A 15,640-nucleotide genomic window follows, 5' to 3' on the forward strand; every position below is an offset into this window, starting at 1 on the left:
GGAGAGAAGAGGAGAGGAGACAAGAGGAGAGAAGACAAGAGCAGGAAGGGAGAGGAGAGAAGAGGAGAGGAGACAAGAGGAGAGAAGACAAGAGCAGGAAGGGAGAGGAGAGAAGAGGAGAGGAGAGGAGAGGAAAGGAGAGACATGAGAAGAGGAGATAAGTAGAGGAAAGGAGAGAAGAGAGGAGAGGAGGACATAAGAGAAGAGAGGAAAGAGAAACAGAGAGAACAGAAGAGAGGAGAGGGAGAAAGGAGAGAAGAGAGGAGAGGAGGACATAAGAGAAGAGAGGAAAGAGAAACAGAGAGAACAGAAGAGAGGAGAGGGAGAAAGGAGAGAAGAGAGGAGAGGACAGGAGTGGGTGTTTGGAGTGAGTGCTAAAGTTGCATACCTCACACACAAGACAACGGTCTCAGGTTGCACCCAAACTGTGTGATGTGATCTCCATGCCCTCTGAAAAATGTCTATTTCTGTCCACTTTCTTTTGTGAAGATTTCAATTCAGTTTGCAGCCAAGAGGTCACACAACATTAACTCAGTGGGAAGGAATTTATCAGCAGCAAACACATGAGATGAACAGGAACTGAGCCGAGCAAATATCAAAAATCATGTATGTTTTCATTCTAGCATATGGGATCATGTGGGAACAGGTGGGATCATGTGGGAACAGGTGGGAACAGGGTGTACGTTGCAGCATACAATACAATTTTCAAAACTTATTTGCATTTTTAAAAACTCCTTAGTGCAGAGTTGTGAAGTGTAGTAATATGGTACACAGTATGGTACACGAGTCTGCTAATCTTTACACAGTCTGGTTACAATAAATAAATAGTTCTTTGGTGTTGTGGCCAAGCTGTAGGTTTAGTTCCCCGGAGACAGGTTTGAGGCCGGGTGGGGTCACTAGTCTCTCCCTTCGCTACACCAACTTTAACATTTTATGTTTATTACACCTGAACAATTGCCTCACCTTCTCCTCCAGCCTTTGTCTATATGGGATGTCTGCAGGACCTGCAGTTCAACATGACAGGATTTCCTTGTATGCAACACCTGAGGTCAGCTCTTCACCTGGCAGGTGTAATGGGGAACTAGAACACCTGAGGTCAGCTCTTCACCTGGCAGGTGTAATGGGGAACTAGAACACCTGAGGTCAGCTCTTCACCTGGCAGGTGTAATGGGGAACTAAGGCCACTCAGAGAGTACAGGCCTCCTCCAAGACCAAAGGCCCTGTTCTGCAAATCATGTGTCCAAAACAGATCACATTCATAATAATGGTGAATAATACAGACACGTATGTTCATCAGACCCAAGTGAGTACTTATTACAGTAAGGGACGAGCACTGGGCAAGAAAGGCTGAAGAGCTGCAGGTGAGGTCGCAATGCAGCGATTGTTTCTTGCTGACGTCTTCCCCACTATGACAACCTGCCCTCTCCAGAGCGATACTCATTATCCAGGAATAATAATGTGGATCATCGTAAGTGAGCACGGTGATGCCATAATCTTCATTAATGGCATGAGTCACTTAACATTGGGATGGTACAATTCTGTCTTATTATGTTGAAAATGTCATATCTCAATCACATCTAAAGATAATAAAAGTAGGAAGGTGTGCCGTGATCATGCCATCCTTGTGTCAAAAGCAGAGGTACAGTATGTGTATGTAATTAACCATAGATATGTACTCTAAATCTGTGCCCTGGGCTGACATGTCACCGTCACCTGGGGGTCAATGCCACCGGTCCCTGGGGAGTGGCCGACAAGTCTGAGCAGGCCCGCACTTCAGCCCAGCCTGCCTGGCAACTACATCACCAACGAACGAGCATACCAGCCCGTGAACACGTGATGGAATGAAACTCAAAAAATGGAGAAAAAGGCAGGTCTGGTGGCATCCAATAAGCCCGGCTCATTGGCTCATTCTCACCCGGAGAAAGTCGATATTGTGAGCCTGGTAGGCATGGATTAGTCACTGGCTTTCTGTTTGCTCTTTAAAACCAGTTTGGCTGATGTGACTGTACAGTACTTCCTTAACAAGTTTATCGTAACGTTCGAACATTCCTATGTATATGAGGAAAAAACACCCACACATGAAGAGAGAGAGTGTGCGTGTGCGTGTGTGTGTGTGTGCGTGTGCGTGTGCGTGTGCGTGCGTGCGTGCGTGTGTGTGTGTGTGTGTGTGTGACAGGATCTAGGACCACTGTCAGGCAGTCAAGCAGAAAAAAGGATTGAAATCCTCCTTCATGTGTCATGTCGCTGCTTAACAATGAGGCCAACTATCTGGAACAGGATGAAATCATCTGATCGGTGTGCGTCTGCAGGTATCCTGGCCTGACGGTCACTCAGAGACTTGTAACATCCACTGCACACAAAACAGAATGGCGTGAAACAGCATAAATCCACAAACCCTTTTAATGCTCAAAATAATCTTGTATTATATTATTATATTCTTATTATATTATATATATTGTATTATTATTATATTCATATATTCATTTCAAATACTGAATGAATACGCTGTTGTGTTCATACCCGAAACTATCTGCAATAACGACCTGCAAATGCGGTGAATTGCTTGTGCAAGCTTCATGATTTGATTGAGTCCAACACAAAAGCAAAACAGCAATAAAAGAAAAAGCTCCTTTGCACCAGCGTCCTGTGGCACCTCTCCTGCACTGCTATGACAAGACAGCATGGGGAGACGGCTGGCTGAGAGGCTTAGCCTCATATAAAGGCAGTAAACTGCTGAGATTCCAGGGGACTTTGCTAATGAAGTGGCTGCCCGGTGCGTCCCTATGGCCTTGGGGCCTGGTGACGGGGATACACCCCAGGCTGAGGGGCCTCTCTGGGTGGTTAGACTACGGGGGAGACACCCAGAGAGGACAGACAGGTTGGCCCACTCCTCTCCGTGTGTTGACCCCAGTGCAGCTCAGAGTCTTGGGCTAGCCCCCGTGCAGCCATGGCCCCCAGGATGGAGCAAAGGCTCCAGTGGACAGAGGAAAGCAGCGCCTCGGGGCTACAGAGGCCCCCATGGGAGGGCAGGAATGTTGGAGGCACAGGCAGTATATGTCACAGGCAGGTGCTCCAGCGCCCACGGGCTCCTGCTGACATTTCATACCATGGAAACGCGGCCGGGGAAAGAACAGGGGGCAGAGAGGAGATGCTCTGGAGTCCTGGAGACACACCAAAGGGGACATCGTTTTATGATGACATATGTTAAGTGTGTCGTTGGCATGTTTCACTGTAATTAGGACATCATCGTTTGAACAAAATAACTGCATAACACAGTTTGTGTCTCATATGGTGCGTGCTCATGCTTCTAAACAATAGTCAGTAGTCTCACGGCAGTTCCTCTCAGATAATCAATAAGGGGTCAGTTTCCAAAGATCATGGTAAATAATGGCAACAGTGTTCAAAGATAATAATTGCAATATCTTAACATGAGTCATTGCATGTCTTCTGTGTTGACATTTATTCTTTTTATTAATTTATCATTTAAATAACAAATATGGAAGCTTCTAAACTGATGGGTATGGGTTGTGAATGTTGTGAATTGTTAAAAGGGGATTTCAAACAGCAAAGCCAACAATTTAAACATGGTGAATAATGTGTCATTACATATTTCTGTTGGGGTTGGAGAATTACACTTGGAGACGAGTGCATTTTTCACATGTTTTTTAGATGATTAATGAAACCAACTAACTGATGCACTGTCACCGCAATGATTCATACATAGGGAAAAGAGAGAGAGAGAGAGAGAGAGAGAGAGAGAGAGAGAGCGGCCACAGCACTGTTAGCACAGTCCAGTATTGCCATAATTTTGTCACCAACCGTTATTGGAATTGCCATTTTAATGCTCCCTTGTCAATTATCATGATTAAAGTAGGCCGACCTCTTTTAATATACTGTAGATTAATGTCAGTTTGGTATGAAGCAAATAATGAGGTAACAGGTGCTTTGGGCAAGTGACAGCCGGGCCTACATATGAATGTCATCAAAGTGTACACACAGAGAGAGAGAGAGAGAGAGAAAGAGAGAGAGAGAGAGAGAGGAGGGAAGAAGGAAGGGAGAGGGAGAGAGAACGAGAGATTTAAAAATGTGCAGTAGATGACATTAAACTTGAAATGTCATGAAATGTCATCTTTTCACCTATAGAGCTCAGAACACCGAGGAGGCTGGGCTGATTCTTGTAAATCATAATAATAATAAAAAACTGTAATGGGAGTGCCCCGGTGTGCGGATCTTTCTTTGAACTGTAACATTTTTGATCCTGCACCCTAAACACATGGATGTGCGTGATTAAACTTTGCTTGGGCTGATTCCACAGCCTAATGACTTCAGCCGTTAATATCCCTTTCCTCATTTCATTTTCATGAATAGTAAAGTTTATCAAGTTCTTCTCTTCTGGATCTCCTTCCTCAGGATCATTTCTGAGTGTCGTGCATGTCAGCCTGGGAAGGAAGGAGTACATTTCCACTAAGCTGTGCGGTGACATCAAACTCATTCAGGTGGTGGCACACCTACAGGACGATCCCCCGGGCCAGGTATGCTCCTCCACCTGGGGAAGGGAACGCCTTGAGACAGGGAACAAGAGGAACACTCATCATAACATAACAGTACAATTACAGGAACAAGTAATTAATTACTTTTTAGAGTAATGCTTTTTTTATATTTATGTTTTTTGTGGGGATTTTTTGTGGTTTTCATTGTTGATATTTGATATTGTTATTGATATTATTGTTATCATTACCATTTTTCTAAATGTAGACTTACCAACTTAAAATTGTAATGTGCATAAAGTTCACGCTTTTGTTTTGTATACTTTACGAGTAAACCTAGACCTTAAAGAACCAGTAGCCTATAGGCCTAAGGTGAAGACCAAAAGAAGTGTGGACTTGGCGCCATCTACTGGACACGTCCGTCTGAAAGCAACGTCATAAGTTATGACACACTCTTTTTGAAAAAAAAAAAAAATTGCAACACTGCACCTAAAACATTATAGGCCTAGGCCTAGTTATTCTCATATGACTTAAATAAACAATTTATTAGATTTTAGATTTCTGGTGGAGCTACATATTCGTTAAAAATTCTGCGTCATGATGTGTGGCCTATGTGAAAAGGTTTTGTAAACATTTCAATCATATGCTTGGCAACTCCCTGGAATTGCTCAATGGAGGAGTTGTATGGAAACAGTGACGCAGATGGCCGTTTGATCACTGGCGTCCCCTATGTGTGTAATTTTACGGTCTGATGTGATTGACGCCATTCCATTGTCAGTCATTCATCCCTCAGTGGAGAAGGAATGTGAAGGGTGGTGTTGTTTATCATGAGCATCGCCAAATAATTTAATTATTGCGAAATTAATGATGTATTTGCATAATCTGAAAACTACCACATCAGTAACATAGCCCACTACTATTCTTATGGATTTGTATAGGCCTATACATTCTGGATATAGATAATATGCCAGTTGTGATTAACCTGAATACGCAGCCTGGTGAGCTGTCATGTCTTCACAAGACTGATTGACCACGGGAATCTAGCATAGCCTAGGCTAGAATGTAAAAACAATGTAGTGGAGAGACACATTTAATTTAACTGACAACACAACTAAGCATGTTTATACAGTATCGCTAACTAAGATTTATTTTAAGTATCTTATGTTGCACATGTGCAGTCAGTCCGCTAGATGGCAGAACCTCTAAAAAATACAACGCAAACATAACGTCACATCGCAGAAGTACTGTAGACCGGATAAACAGGATATTCAATATGGCGTTTACAGTGTAAACCTACTTGGGTAAAGTCATGTCTGACGATTGAACTCCTTTGTCGAGTGGTTTTCATTTTTCTGCGACCAGACTTGTAATGCCCCCGTCTTCAAAGAATTTGGCTACACTGCAGTAGTAGTTTGCTATCTCATATAAGAATGGCAACCTTTGCCAAAGAGGATGGCGGTTTCTCAGATCCTGTCGACGACGGTCCTCCGTCTTACACGGTAAACAGCAGGTTACCTGAGATTTAGCATTGATACATCTCAAAGTATTACGTCTGTTGCAATTGTACGTGTCAACAAAATGAAACGCCTAGAAGATAGTTGGGGTTACTCCGCGGTTCCTCTGTTTCCTTTGATAATGCAAGTTATTGATTGTAGCCACTTCCTGGACATATGGTTTTATAAACTGTTTTTGAATGATTTTACACTTTTTACATATTTGGGAGTGGCCTTTTTTTTGATGTGTTTGAAAAGAAGCTGCTAAACATTGTTTCTTCTTAAAGTAACATTGAGGTGTGTGTGTGTCTGTCTGTGTGTCTGTCTGTGTGTCTGTCTGTCTGTCTGTCTGTGTCTGTGTCTCCTGTTGTAAGTTTATTCGGACCTGTGTAGTCATATAAGTAATATTCGGATGTGGGTTTGTGTTCTACAGGAAAACCTCATTGGGACACTTCTTGCAATATTTGGGAACGTGCTTGTCAGCATTGCCGTGAGCATTCAGGTGAGCATTGTATATAGATGTTTTATAGATCGATTGTATATTTGAGTTAAGCTGGTCAGCTGTCAGATAGTAGTGCATTTGCTCCTACTGATTTACTCTGGTACCTCCTTACTGGGATGGCCTGAAGCAAATCAAGAGTGTTCAAGGTTTCATCCGTTAGAAGAAGGGACATTTCCCTTACCAGCATTGCCTTATGCCACTTCTATTAGATTCATAAGTCATTAGCTCTGTCGAGAGACAATATTCTTCTTAATAGTGCCATAAAAACAAGTTGAATTTAATTGTCTGGTTCCTTGTTGTGTTCTCACAGAAATATGGCCATGTCGTGCAGGCTGGCACCAAAGACCAGCGGGCCTTCTACAGAACCAAGACCTGGTGGTGTGGGCTACTTATCACCCTGGTGGGAGAGGGAACCATCTTTGCATCGTATGCCTTTGCTCCTATATCTCTCATAGCGCCTCTCAGTGCAGTCTCGGTCATTGGTGAGTATGGGGTGGGGGGGGCATCAGTTATTCGGACATGCAGTAAATACTCTGGGTTGTTTAAGTGTGTGTGTGGGTGTGTGTGTGTGTGTGTGTGTGGGTGTGTGTGCGTGGGTGGGGGGCATCAGTTATTCGGACATGCAGTAAATACTCTGGGTTGTTTAAGTGTGTGTGTGTGTGGGTGTGTGTGTGTGTGTGGATGTGTGTGCGTGGGTGGGGGGCATCAGTTATTCGGACATGCAGTAAATACTCTGGGTTGTTTAAGTGTGTGTGTGTGTGTGTGTGTGTGTGTGTGTGGGGGGGGGGGGGCATCAGTTATTCGGACATGCAGTAAATACTCTGGGTTGTTTAAGTGTGTTATCATGCTGATAACATGATTATCTTTTTTATTTAATCTATTATTTATAATTTGTCTTTCATTTCAATAGCGAGCTCCATCCTGGGTTTTGTATTCCTGAGGGAGAAATGGAAGGCTAAGGAGTTTTTAAGTGAGTAAACGCTTGCTAACTCGTCCCTTTGGAGCGTATGGAAATGATTCTCTTGCTATGCAAATACCTGTATGGGCATGTGGCCTTGCCCTTGCTGGCAGCCTGCCTAGTCTTTAACTCCGACTGCCTTATCTCCTGGGACTGCACACAACAGAGTTATTGCTCAGTGACGCCTGTTAAGCTAGTATGATGGCTGCAGCCTAGGCCTGTATAGTCTGGATAAAATGGAGTTCATGTTGTTCTGACACTGCTGTTGCATGTGGTGTGTGTGTGTCGTAGAGTGGTACATATTGATCTGACACTGTTGCGTGTGTGTGGTAGAGCGGTACATCTTGTCCTTTCTGGGCTGTGCTCTGGCCGCGGCAGGGACCTACCTCTTTGTGACGTTTGGACCAAACTCCCACGAGAAGCTAAATGCAGAGAACATCATTAAGCATGTGATTGGATGGCCATTCCTACTGTATTTGGTAAAACTTCAAGTTTACTATCTCTAGCTCACCGTCAATGCACTCTGCACCCAGTTTATCCATAAAGTGACATTTAAGCTTATGTGTTGACATTGACACAGATATGCTGGAATTTGTACTTATCTGTTGATACATTAGTTACTGTCAGAAGGGAACTGTTCACATGCTGAAGTATTGTTTGTCATCTCTCTATCTCTCTCCCTCCCTCTCTCTCTCTATCTCTCTCCCTCTCTCTCTTCCTCTCTCCCTCTCTATCTCTACCTACCACTTTCCCTGTCTGTCTTTCTTTCTTTCTTTCTTTCTTTCTTTCTTTCTTTCTCTCTCTCAAATTCAAATTTAATAAGCTTTATTGGTATGTCTGTCAAAGTTACAGTATTGCCAAAACAATATGGAGTAGTATAGGTATTAAAATAATAAAGTAAAACAGAATGATGAAGAAACATATGCATATGAATGATTATCTCCCTCTCTCCCTCTCCCCCAGCTTCTTGAAATCATCGCCTTCTGTCTGCTGCTCTATTTCTACAAACAGCGCAATGCCAGTTACCTCATCATCATCCTCATGCTAGCCGCACTGCTGGGTAAGCACACTCCCTCCGGCTAAACACACACTCGAACACAATCATGCTCTTCACACTAGCCTCAGTGCTGGGGAAGACTAATCCCTCCGGCTAAACACCCTTATTTAGTAGTCATAATAGTCTATGTTAAACACCATTCTCATCATGCTTGCCTCACTGCTAAACACACACTAGAACACCACCATTCTCCTCATGCTAGCCTCACTGCTAAACACACACTAGAACACAACCATTCTCCTCATGCTAGCCTCACTGCTAAACACACTCCAAAACACCACCATCATCCTCATACTAGCACTGCTAAACACATTCTAGAATACCACCATTCTCCTCATGCTAGCCTCACTGATAAACACACATTAGAAAACCACCATTCTCACTGCTTGTAAGAACATTCCCTCCTGCTAAACACATTCTAGAATACCACCATTCTCCTAATGCTAGCCTCACTGCTAAACACTTTCTAGAATACCACCATTCTCATGCTAGCCTCACTGCTAAACACACTCCAAAACATCACCATCATCCTCATACTAGCACTGCTAAACACATTCTAGAGCACCACCATTCTCCTCATGCCGGCCTCACGGCTAAACACACTCCAAAACACCATCATCCTCATACTAGCACTGCTAAACACATTCTAGAATACCACCATTCTCCTTATGCTAGCCTCACTGATAAACACACATTAGAATACCACCATTCTCCTCATGCTGGTCTCACTGCTAAACACATTCTAGAATACCACCATTCTCCTCATGCTGGCCTCACTGCTTGTAAGAACATTCCCTCCTGCTAAACACATTCTAGAATACCACCATTCTCCTAATGCTAGCCTCACTGCTAAACACTTTCTAGAATACCACCATTCTCCTCATGCTACCCTCACTGCTAAACACATTCTAGAATACCACCATTCTCCTCATGCTAGCCTCACTGTTAAACACATTCTAGAATACCACCATTCTCATGCTAGCCTCACTACTAAACACACTCCAAAACACCACCATCATCCTCATACTAGCACTGCTAAACACATTCTAGAACACCACCATTCTCCTCATGCCGGCCTCACGGCTAAACACACTCCAAAACACCATCATCCTCATACTAGCACTTCTAAACACATTCTAGAATACCACCATTCTCCTCATGCTAGCCTCACTGATTAACACACATTAGAATACCACCATTCTCCTCATGCTAGCCTCACTGCTAAACACATTCTAGAATACCACCATTCTCCTCATGCTAGCCTCACTGATTAACACACATTAGAATACCACCATTCTCCTCATGCTAGCCTCACTGCTAAACACATTCTAGAATACCACCATTCTCCTCATGCTAGCCTCACTGATAAACACACATTAGAATACCATCATTCTCCTCATGCTAGCCTCACTGCTAAACACATTCTAGAATACCACCATTCTCCTCATGCTAGCCTCACTGCTAAACACATTTTAGAATACCACCATTCTCCTCATGCTAGCCTCACTGATAAACACACATTAGAATACCATCATTCTCCTCATGCTAGCCTCACTGCTAAACACATTCTAGAATACCACCATTCTCCTCATGCTAGCCTCACTGCTAAACACATTCTAGAATACCACCATTCTCCTCATGCTAGCCTCACTGCTAAACACATTCTAGAATACCACCATTCTCCTCATGCTAGCCTCACTGCTAAACACACTCCAAAACACCACCATCATCCTCATACTAGCACTGCTAAACACATTCTAGAATACCACCATTCTCCTCATGCTGGCCTCACTGCTTGTAAGAACATTCCCTCCTGCTAAACACAAAGAAGAACACCACAAGGACCACAGCTGCATTTTTACAAAGTGGCAGAAGTAGAAGTCAGTAGGCATTGTAGTGTGTCCTCTTAGTTAGTTCCCCTGCACTAATGGTGTATGCGCACCTGCTCACATGGTATCAAGCTGTTGTGTGGTCACATTGCAGGCAATTACTTTGCATACAGGAGGTTTTGATCAGACACGGTACCCTGTGACCTTTCCTGCGACCTTCTCCTCTGTGACCTTCTCCTCTGTGACCTCTCCTGTCTCTCGTGTCTCCTGCTGTCCTCAGGGTCGGTGACGGTGATCACGGTGAAAGCTGTGGCCGGGATGATGGTGCTAAGCATCCAGGGCTCCATGCAGCTGGGATACCCCATCTTCTACGTCATGCTCGTCTGCATGGTCGCCACCGTCAACTTCCAAGCCAGGCACGTTTCCTCCACTCAGAAACACTTATACAGTTCATGCGCTGGTTAGAGTAGGATGCTGTTCCGCGCCTCGTTTTAGGTCTTATTGAGTTAAACGAGGGTTGGACTTAGAAAAGTCTGTTACTATTTAGGGAAAACATGAGCTGCAATGTCACCGAATGCGAGTGCGAGTCTGTGGTGCTTTGGATTAAAACATTGGCTAAATATCAGCCTTTAACACTACAGTCATGTATGTGTGTTTAGTTCCCCGATGTGATTGGAAATGCCTTTATGATGTCACCTCAGGTTTCTGTCCCAGGCGTCGTGCCTGTACGACTCGTCGCTTATTGCAAGTGTAAACTACATCCTGTCCACAACCTTCGCTATTGTATCAGGTGAGATATTCTTCTTCAGCTTCAGAAATCCAACCACACCTGGATTCAGCTTCTTCAACTTTCACAATAAACTGTTGCAATATATTTTGGTTTGTTTACAATATGATCTTCAGAAATGACCCAAATAGAAAGCATTTTTTCTGTAAACATTATTTCTGCCTGATTTCAATTAATCCAGGTGTGAATTTCAATTTAAATTTGATATCACGGTTTGAATCTCATCTGGGTGTTCTGTTTCTCTCTCTCTCTAGGAACCATTTTTTATCTGGAATTTAACCATGAAGACATCCTCCACATCTGCATGTTCCTGTTGGGGTGAGTTAGCTTAGTATGCTTCAGCAATTTCAATTTCAGGCGGCAAAGTGAAATAATGGCGCAACTTGCAAAAAGCAAGATATGGTGTCGTGTGGAAACTCTTCAAGCATCTGGAATATTTTATTCTGGATGATATTAAAAGGTTTCTTCAAGTTCATAATTAAATTTAAGAATAATACTGAAGGAGATCTCACTCAGGGCTGTACGTTAAAGGTACATTATGCAAGATTTTCACCTCTGCGAAGCCAATTTGATGGTAAACGAACTTGTAATAGGGTAATCGTTCACCTAGTATAGCAGTAGAGCATAGCCGTAGCGAGTCGCTAACGAGAGACCCAGCAATGCAACTTCAATAATTGCCGACCCAAAGACATCTTGTGAGAGTCGTGTTACCTTGTCAGTAGATATAGCTCTTTGGAGAAAGTTTTAGCCTGTTGTTAGTCCTTTGCTTCCTCAAAAGCATTTACATTGTGTACAGGGGGAACAAGCCATGAGAAGTAGACCATTTACAACGGCAAAGTAAAATATATATATATATCGCGACTCTTAAGGGGAACTCTAGATACCTGAAACTGCATAGTGTACCTTTAACTTTTTTTGTTCATAGCACTGGTGCTACAGAGGTTGATAGTTTTGTACAACCCCAAATCAGAAAAAAGTTGGGATGTTGTAAAATGCGAATAAAAACAGAATGTAATAATCTGCAAATCTCTTAAACTCATATTTAGTTGTAAAAAGGACACAGACAACATATCATATCAAATGTTGAAAATGACAAATTTGACTATTTCAAATGTTAATTTTTAATTTGATACCAGTGGAGGATTTGGGGAGTTCATCATCTACAGGACATAGTATGATGAAAACATTCAGACAATCCAGAGAAATCTTTGCAAACAAGGGATAGAGCTGAAAAGCAATATTGGATGGTTGTGGTCTTTTGGACCTCAGATGGCACTGCATCAAAACCAGACCTGCTTCTGTGAAGAAAATCATTGTATGGGCTCAGGAAAACCTCTGATAACCATTGTCTATGTGCACAGTTTCATACTCAATTCAAAAACTTTAAACCATGAAACAGCCAAAATTGTATTGAGACATGATACAGAAAATACCACCATCTTATCTGGGCCTGAGCTTGTGTAAAATGGACTCCATAGCACATGGATGTTTTTGTAGCTTGAGTTACATACTGTATATGTAGCACTGTAAAGCAGCAACATGTGAAGGTGATGTGATCTGCCTCTAGCATGGGTCAGGCATGGATCCCAGACTGGTCCACTCCAAACCCTCTAGCTCTATCAGGCCGTTGCTTTTGCGTGTCATCTGACCTGGTTGTCTGACTGCCTCCCCAGATGCTTCATCTGCTGTCTGGGGGTCTTTCTCATCACCAAGAACCGCAAGAAGGCCAAAGCGTTCGAGCCCTACGTCACCATGGACATGGTTCAAGGTCAGCAGAGGGCAGTCCGTTGTTCTGGCAAACCCTCATTTATTCTTTTAAACACAGTCATCCTTCTCAGTAGTTCCCTCATCATTAACAAATACACACACACACACACACACAGCATCTGATGTGGCTAGCTGACCAGATAGATAGATAATGGGTATGAAAGAGTTTTTGTTGATGGATGATGTAGGTAGATAGATAGATAGATAGACAGATAGATAGATAGATACAGATAGATAGTTGTACATCTATCTATATGCACTATCAATATGCAATTTTCTAAAATGCTAACAGTCTTAAAAATGGAAATCTGTGGGGGAAGGGGGGTTGCTGTTCGTACCAGCGAAACAGATAAGGTGTGAACACAGCCTTAATTTAACCTCCTCAACTTCCTCGTCCTCTGCCGTTCCCTCATCAGTCAATCATTAACAGATAACATAAAGCAGAAGTAGTTTTGGTAATCCCTCATTTTATTGATTGATATAGCACCATTAACACTAGACATTTGTCCCCCAGTGCTGTACAGTGGCCCAAGTCATGAACGCCACAGCAAATGAAACTGTTTTGTCTGTACTTCATCAGCTGTGTCCAGTGTACACTCTCATCATAGGGGAGCTAACCCTAATGACCCTCCTCTCTTAATGGAGCTCACATGTGTAACGGAGGCGAACTGAGCTAGCATGCTAGTTGCCCGTGTAAATCCTCACACCCCTAACCTTCAGAATGCTTCTAACCGCTGAGTTGGAAGCCTGAGCTTTTAGCTCAGTGCTTAGAGCGTTCGACTCCCATGCCGGTGTGTGTGGAGGTGTGCGGGTTCGAGGGCTGTGAGCGGCGGACGAATAACGACCTCGGTTACACATGCTTGTATTTGAAACTCCATTACGAGGCCTCATCGGATAGCCATCTCCTTAGCATGTCCCACTAAGTTGTGTGTTTATGTGTTTCTCTCTCAATGGCAGGCGTTCCCACCATTCATGACAAGGGCTGGGCAGTTCAACCCGACTACAACGGCTCCTTCTCGTACGGCGCGCTGGTCAACAATGACAGCGTTGCCCCGGCAACCCTCCCTGTGAGCCAGGAGCACGTCACCGTGGTACCCACCCCCCAGAAAAACTCCGAGCTGAAGAGAGATTAACGGGGGTCCCCGCCCCCCAGAAAGCCTACGAGCCGAAGACAGACTAACGGGGATCCTCCTGAATGAAGGTGTCACCCCCTCATTCCACTCCCCTTCTTCTGGCCATACCTCATTTGCGCACGGAGCCAAAGCTGGTGTCACCCCCTCATTCCACACCCCCTCTCCCCACCAAACCTACCCCTCCTCATGGAGCTGGAGCTGGAGTCCGACGGGCCCCAGGCGTCTCACCCCACCGCTCTGTGGGCAGGGGCGGTACCTCCTTCCTCAGCAGAGACTGACAGGAAGTCTTTGATTTTACTGTTGACGTTTGAGAAACAGAACATGTTGTTTTTGTTGTTGCAAAAGAAGCAAGAAGTCACGTAGAATACTGTTGTCATGGTGACTCCATGATTATAATGTGGTAATAGGCCACCCCCTTAACTAAAAAACAAAATTAACATTGTCTTAAAAAAATCGAGCACTTACACTGTCAGACGAGTGAAGAAAAGACTATTCTCCATTCCTCATTATTCATCTGATCTACAGAGCTGTTGTGGTGCAGTCGCATTCCCCACGTAGTGCGGACTACACCTGGGTATGTCTCCACTGACCACACCTGGATACGTCTCCACTGACCACACCTGGATACTTTACCTCGGCCCACTGGCTGTAAGAAGACAAGCCACTCCAATAGGGACCGCTGTTTAGTCGTGTCATTTTTTGGTTGTTTTCTCTCTCCCTGACTTCCTGTTTTTTGACAGGTACTTTAAACGTGTTATTGTAACTCACCAAGCTGAAAGCTTTGTTGACATGTGTGGTGTTGTCTTTCCTGTTAAGTTCCTTCCTCGGTGTACAGAAAGCCCTGAGAGATTTAAAAAAACAAAAGCTGCTACCAGGAACAAAGATGAAATTATACAAAAACAGAGGTGATCTGAGACAGTGGGATGGGTGACGAATCAGGCTCTCAGTTGGTACTGAATGAGATGTCAGCACAGCACACTCTATGGTACTGCATGAGATGTCAGCACACTCTATGGTACTGCAAAAATGAATGACTTTGAAATCAAGCCACATTCCAAAGCAGTTATGTATTGGGGAAAAATTCAGTGTTTGTGGTTTTGTTCCTCCTTCCTTCGTGTTTGGAGAATAGTCAGAGTAGTAAAGTAAGAGAACGTGAGGATCAGATTAGTTGTTTTTATAAGTGTCATTACCAGTGGCTTTTGATGAAGTGCAAATAGTTTCCAAGAAGTTTTCTGTTGAGGTTGTGAGTGAGAAATGTGTTGCTGCGCATCACTACTCCAGGAAGTAGTGTTGACCAATGAGATGCAAGCGTTTGTTAAGACTGCCTTATCCTGGAAGTTCTTCAACTGGATGTCAAATTAACCTTTGTGGTCTCCATAATTTCCAAGTGCCTAGTACTCTCTGATTTTCATGTGCTGTGGGCAGGTACGCTCTTAAGTTGTGTGGCTTTTTCATGATGCTGTTTGTCTTAAAGAAATAACGATTCCATTCTTTTTGGAGTATTTAATGTGGGTGTTCAGGTACAGATGAAGATTGAAAGCCTTTAATGAATAATATTTGCTGTGTTCATGGTTTTGGATTTTATTGTACTGATGTCATAACTTGTCAAATATTAATTTATTACTCA

The 15,640-nt window shown here is 43.5% G+C and overlaps 1 protein-coding gene across 1 annotated transcript; it reads left to right on the forward strand.

Moving 5' to 3' along the window:
• Positions 1–5,754: 5,754 nt before the first annotated feature.
• nipal3 (NIPA like domain containing 3) lies at positions 5,755–15,640 on the forward strand. Its single transcript, XM_076295549.1, has 11 exons — positions 5,755–5,986; positions 6,414–6,482; positions 6,793–6,964; positions 7,393–7,452; positions 7,774–7,919; positions 8,404–8,500; positions 10,607–10,742; positions 11,028–11,116; positions 11,368–11,431; positions 12,787–12,881; positions 13,838–15,640. The coding sequence occupies exons 1-11, from the start codon at positions 5,918–5,920 to the stop codon at positions 14,011–14,013; spliced, it is 1,173 nt and encodes a 390-aa protein (XP_076151664.1). The 5' UTR covers positions 5,755–5,917; the 3' UTR covers positions 14,014–15,640.

This window comes from Alosa pseudoharengus, unplaced genomic scaffold, assembly GCF_046254945.1.
Source record: "Alosa pseudoharengus isolate Yale_2024_CS ecotype anadromous, Long Island Sound unplaced genomic scaffold, YU_APseudo_1.1 YU_APseudo_1.1_scf_2, whole genome shotgun sequence".
Lineage (NCBI taxonomy): Eukaryota > Metazoa > Chordata > Actinopteri > Clupeiformes > Clupeidae > Alosa > Alosa pseudoharengus.

Bases quoted from the DNA above. Each gene is read 5' to 3' on its own strand.
- nipal3 (XM_076295549.1), top strand. From the start codon at position 5,918: ATGGCAACCTTTGCCAAAGAGGATGGCGGTTTCTCAGATCCTGTCGAC. The intron at 7,453-7,773 runs GTGAGTAAACGC...TGTGTGTGGTAG, and splicing joins GAAGGCTAAGGAGTTTTTAA to AGCGGTACATCTTGTCCTTT. The intron at 11,117-11,367 runs GTGAGATATTCT...CTCTCTCTCTAG, and splicing joins AACCTTCGCTATTGTATCAG to GAACCATTTTTTATCTGGAA.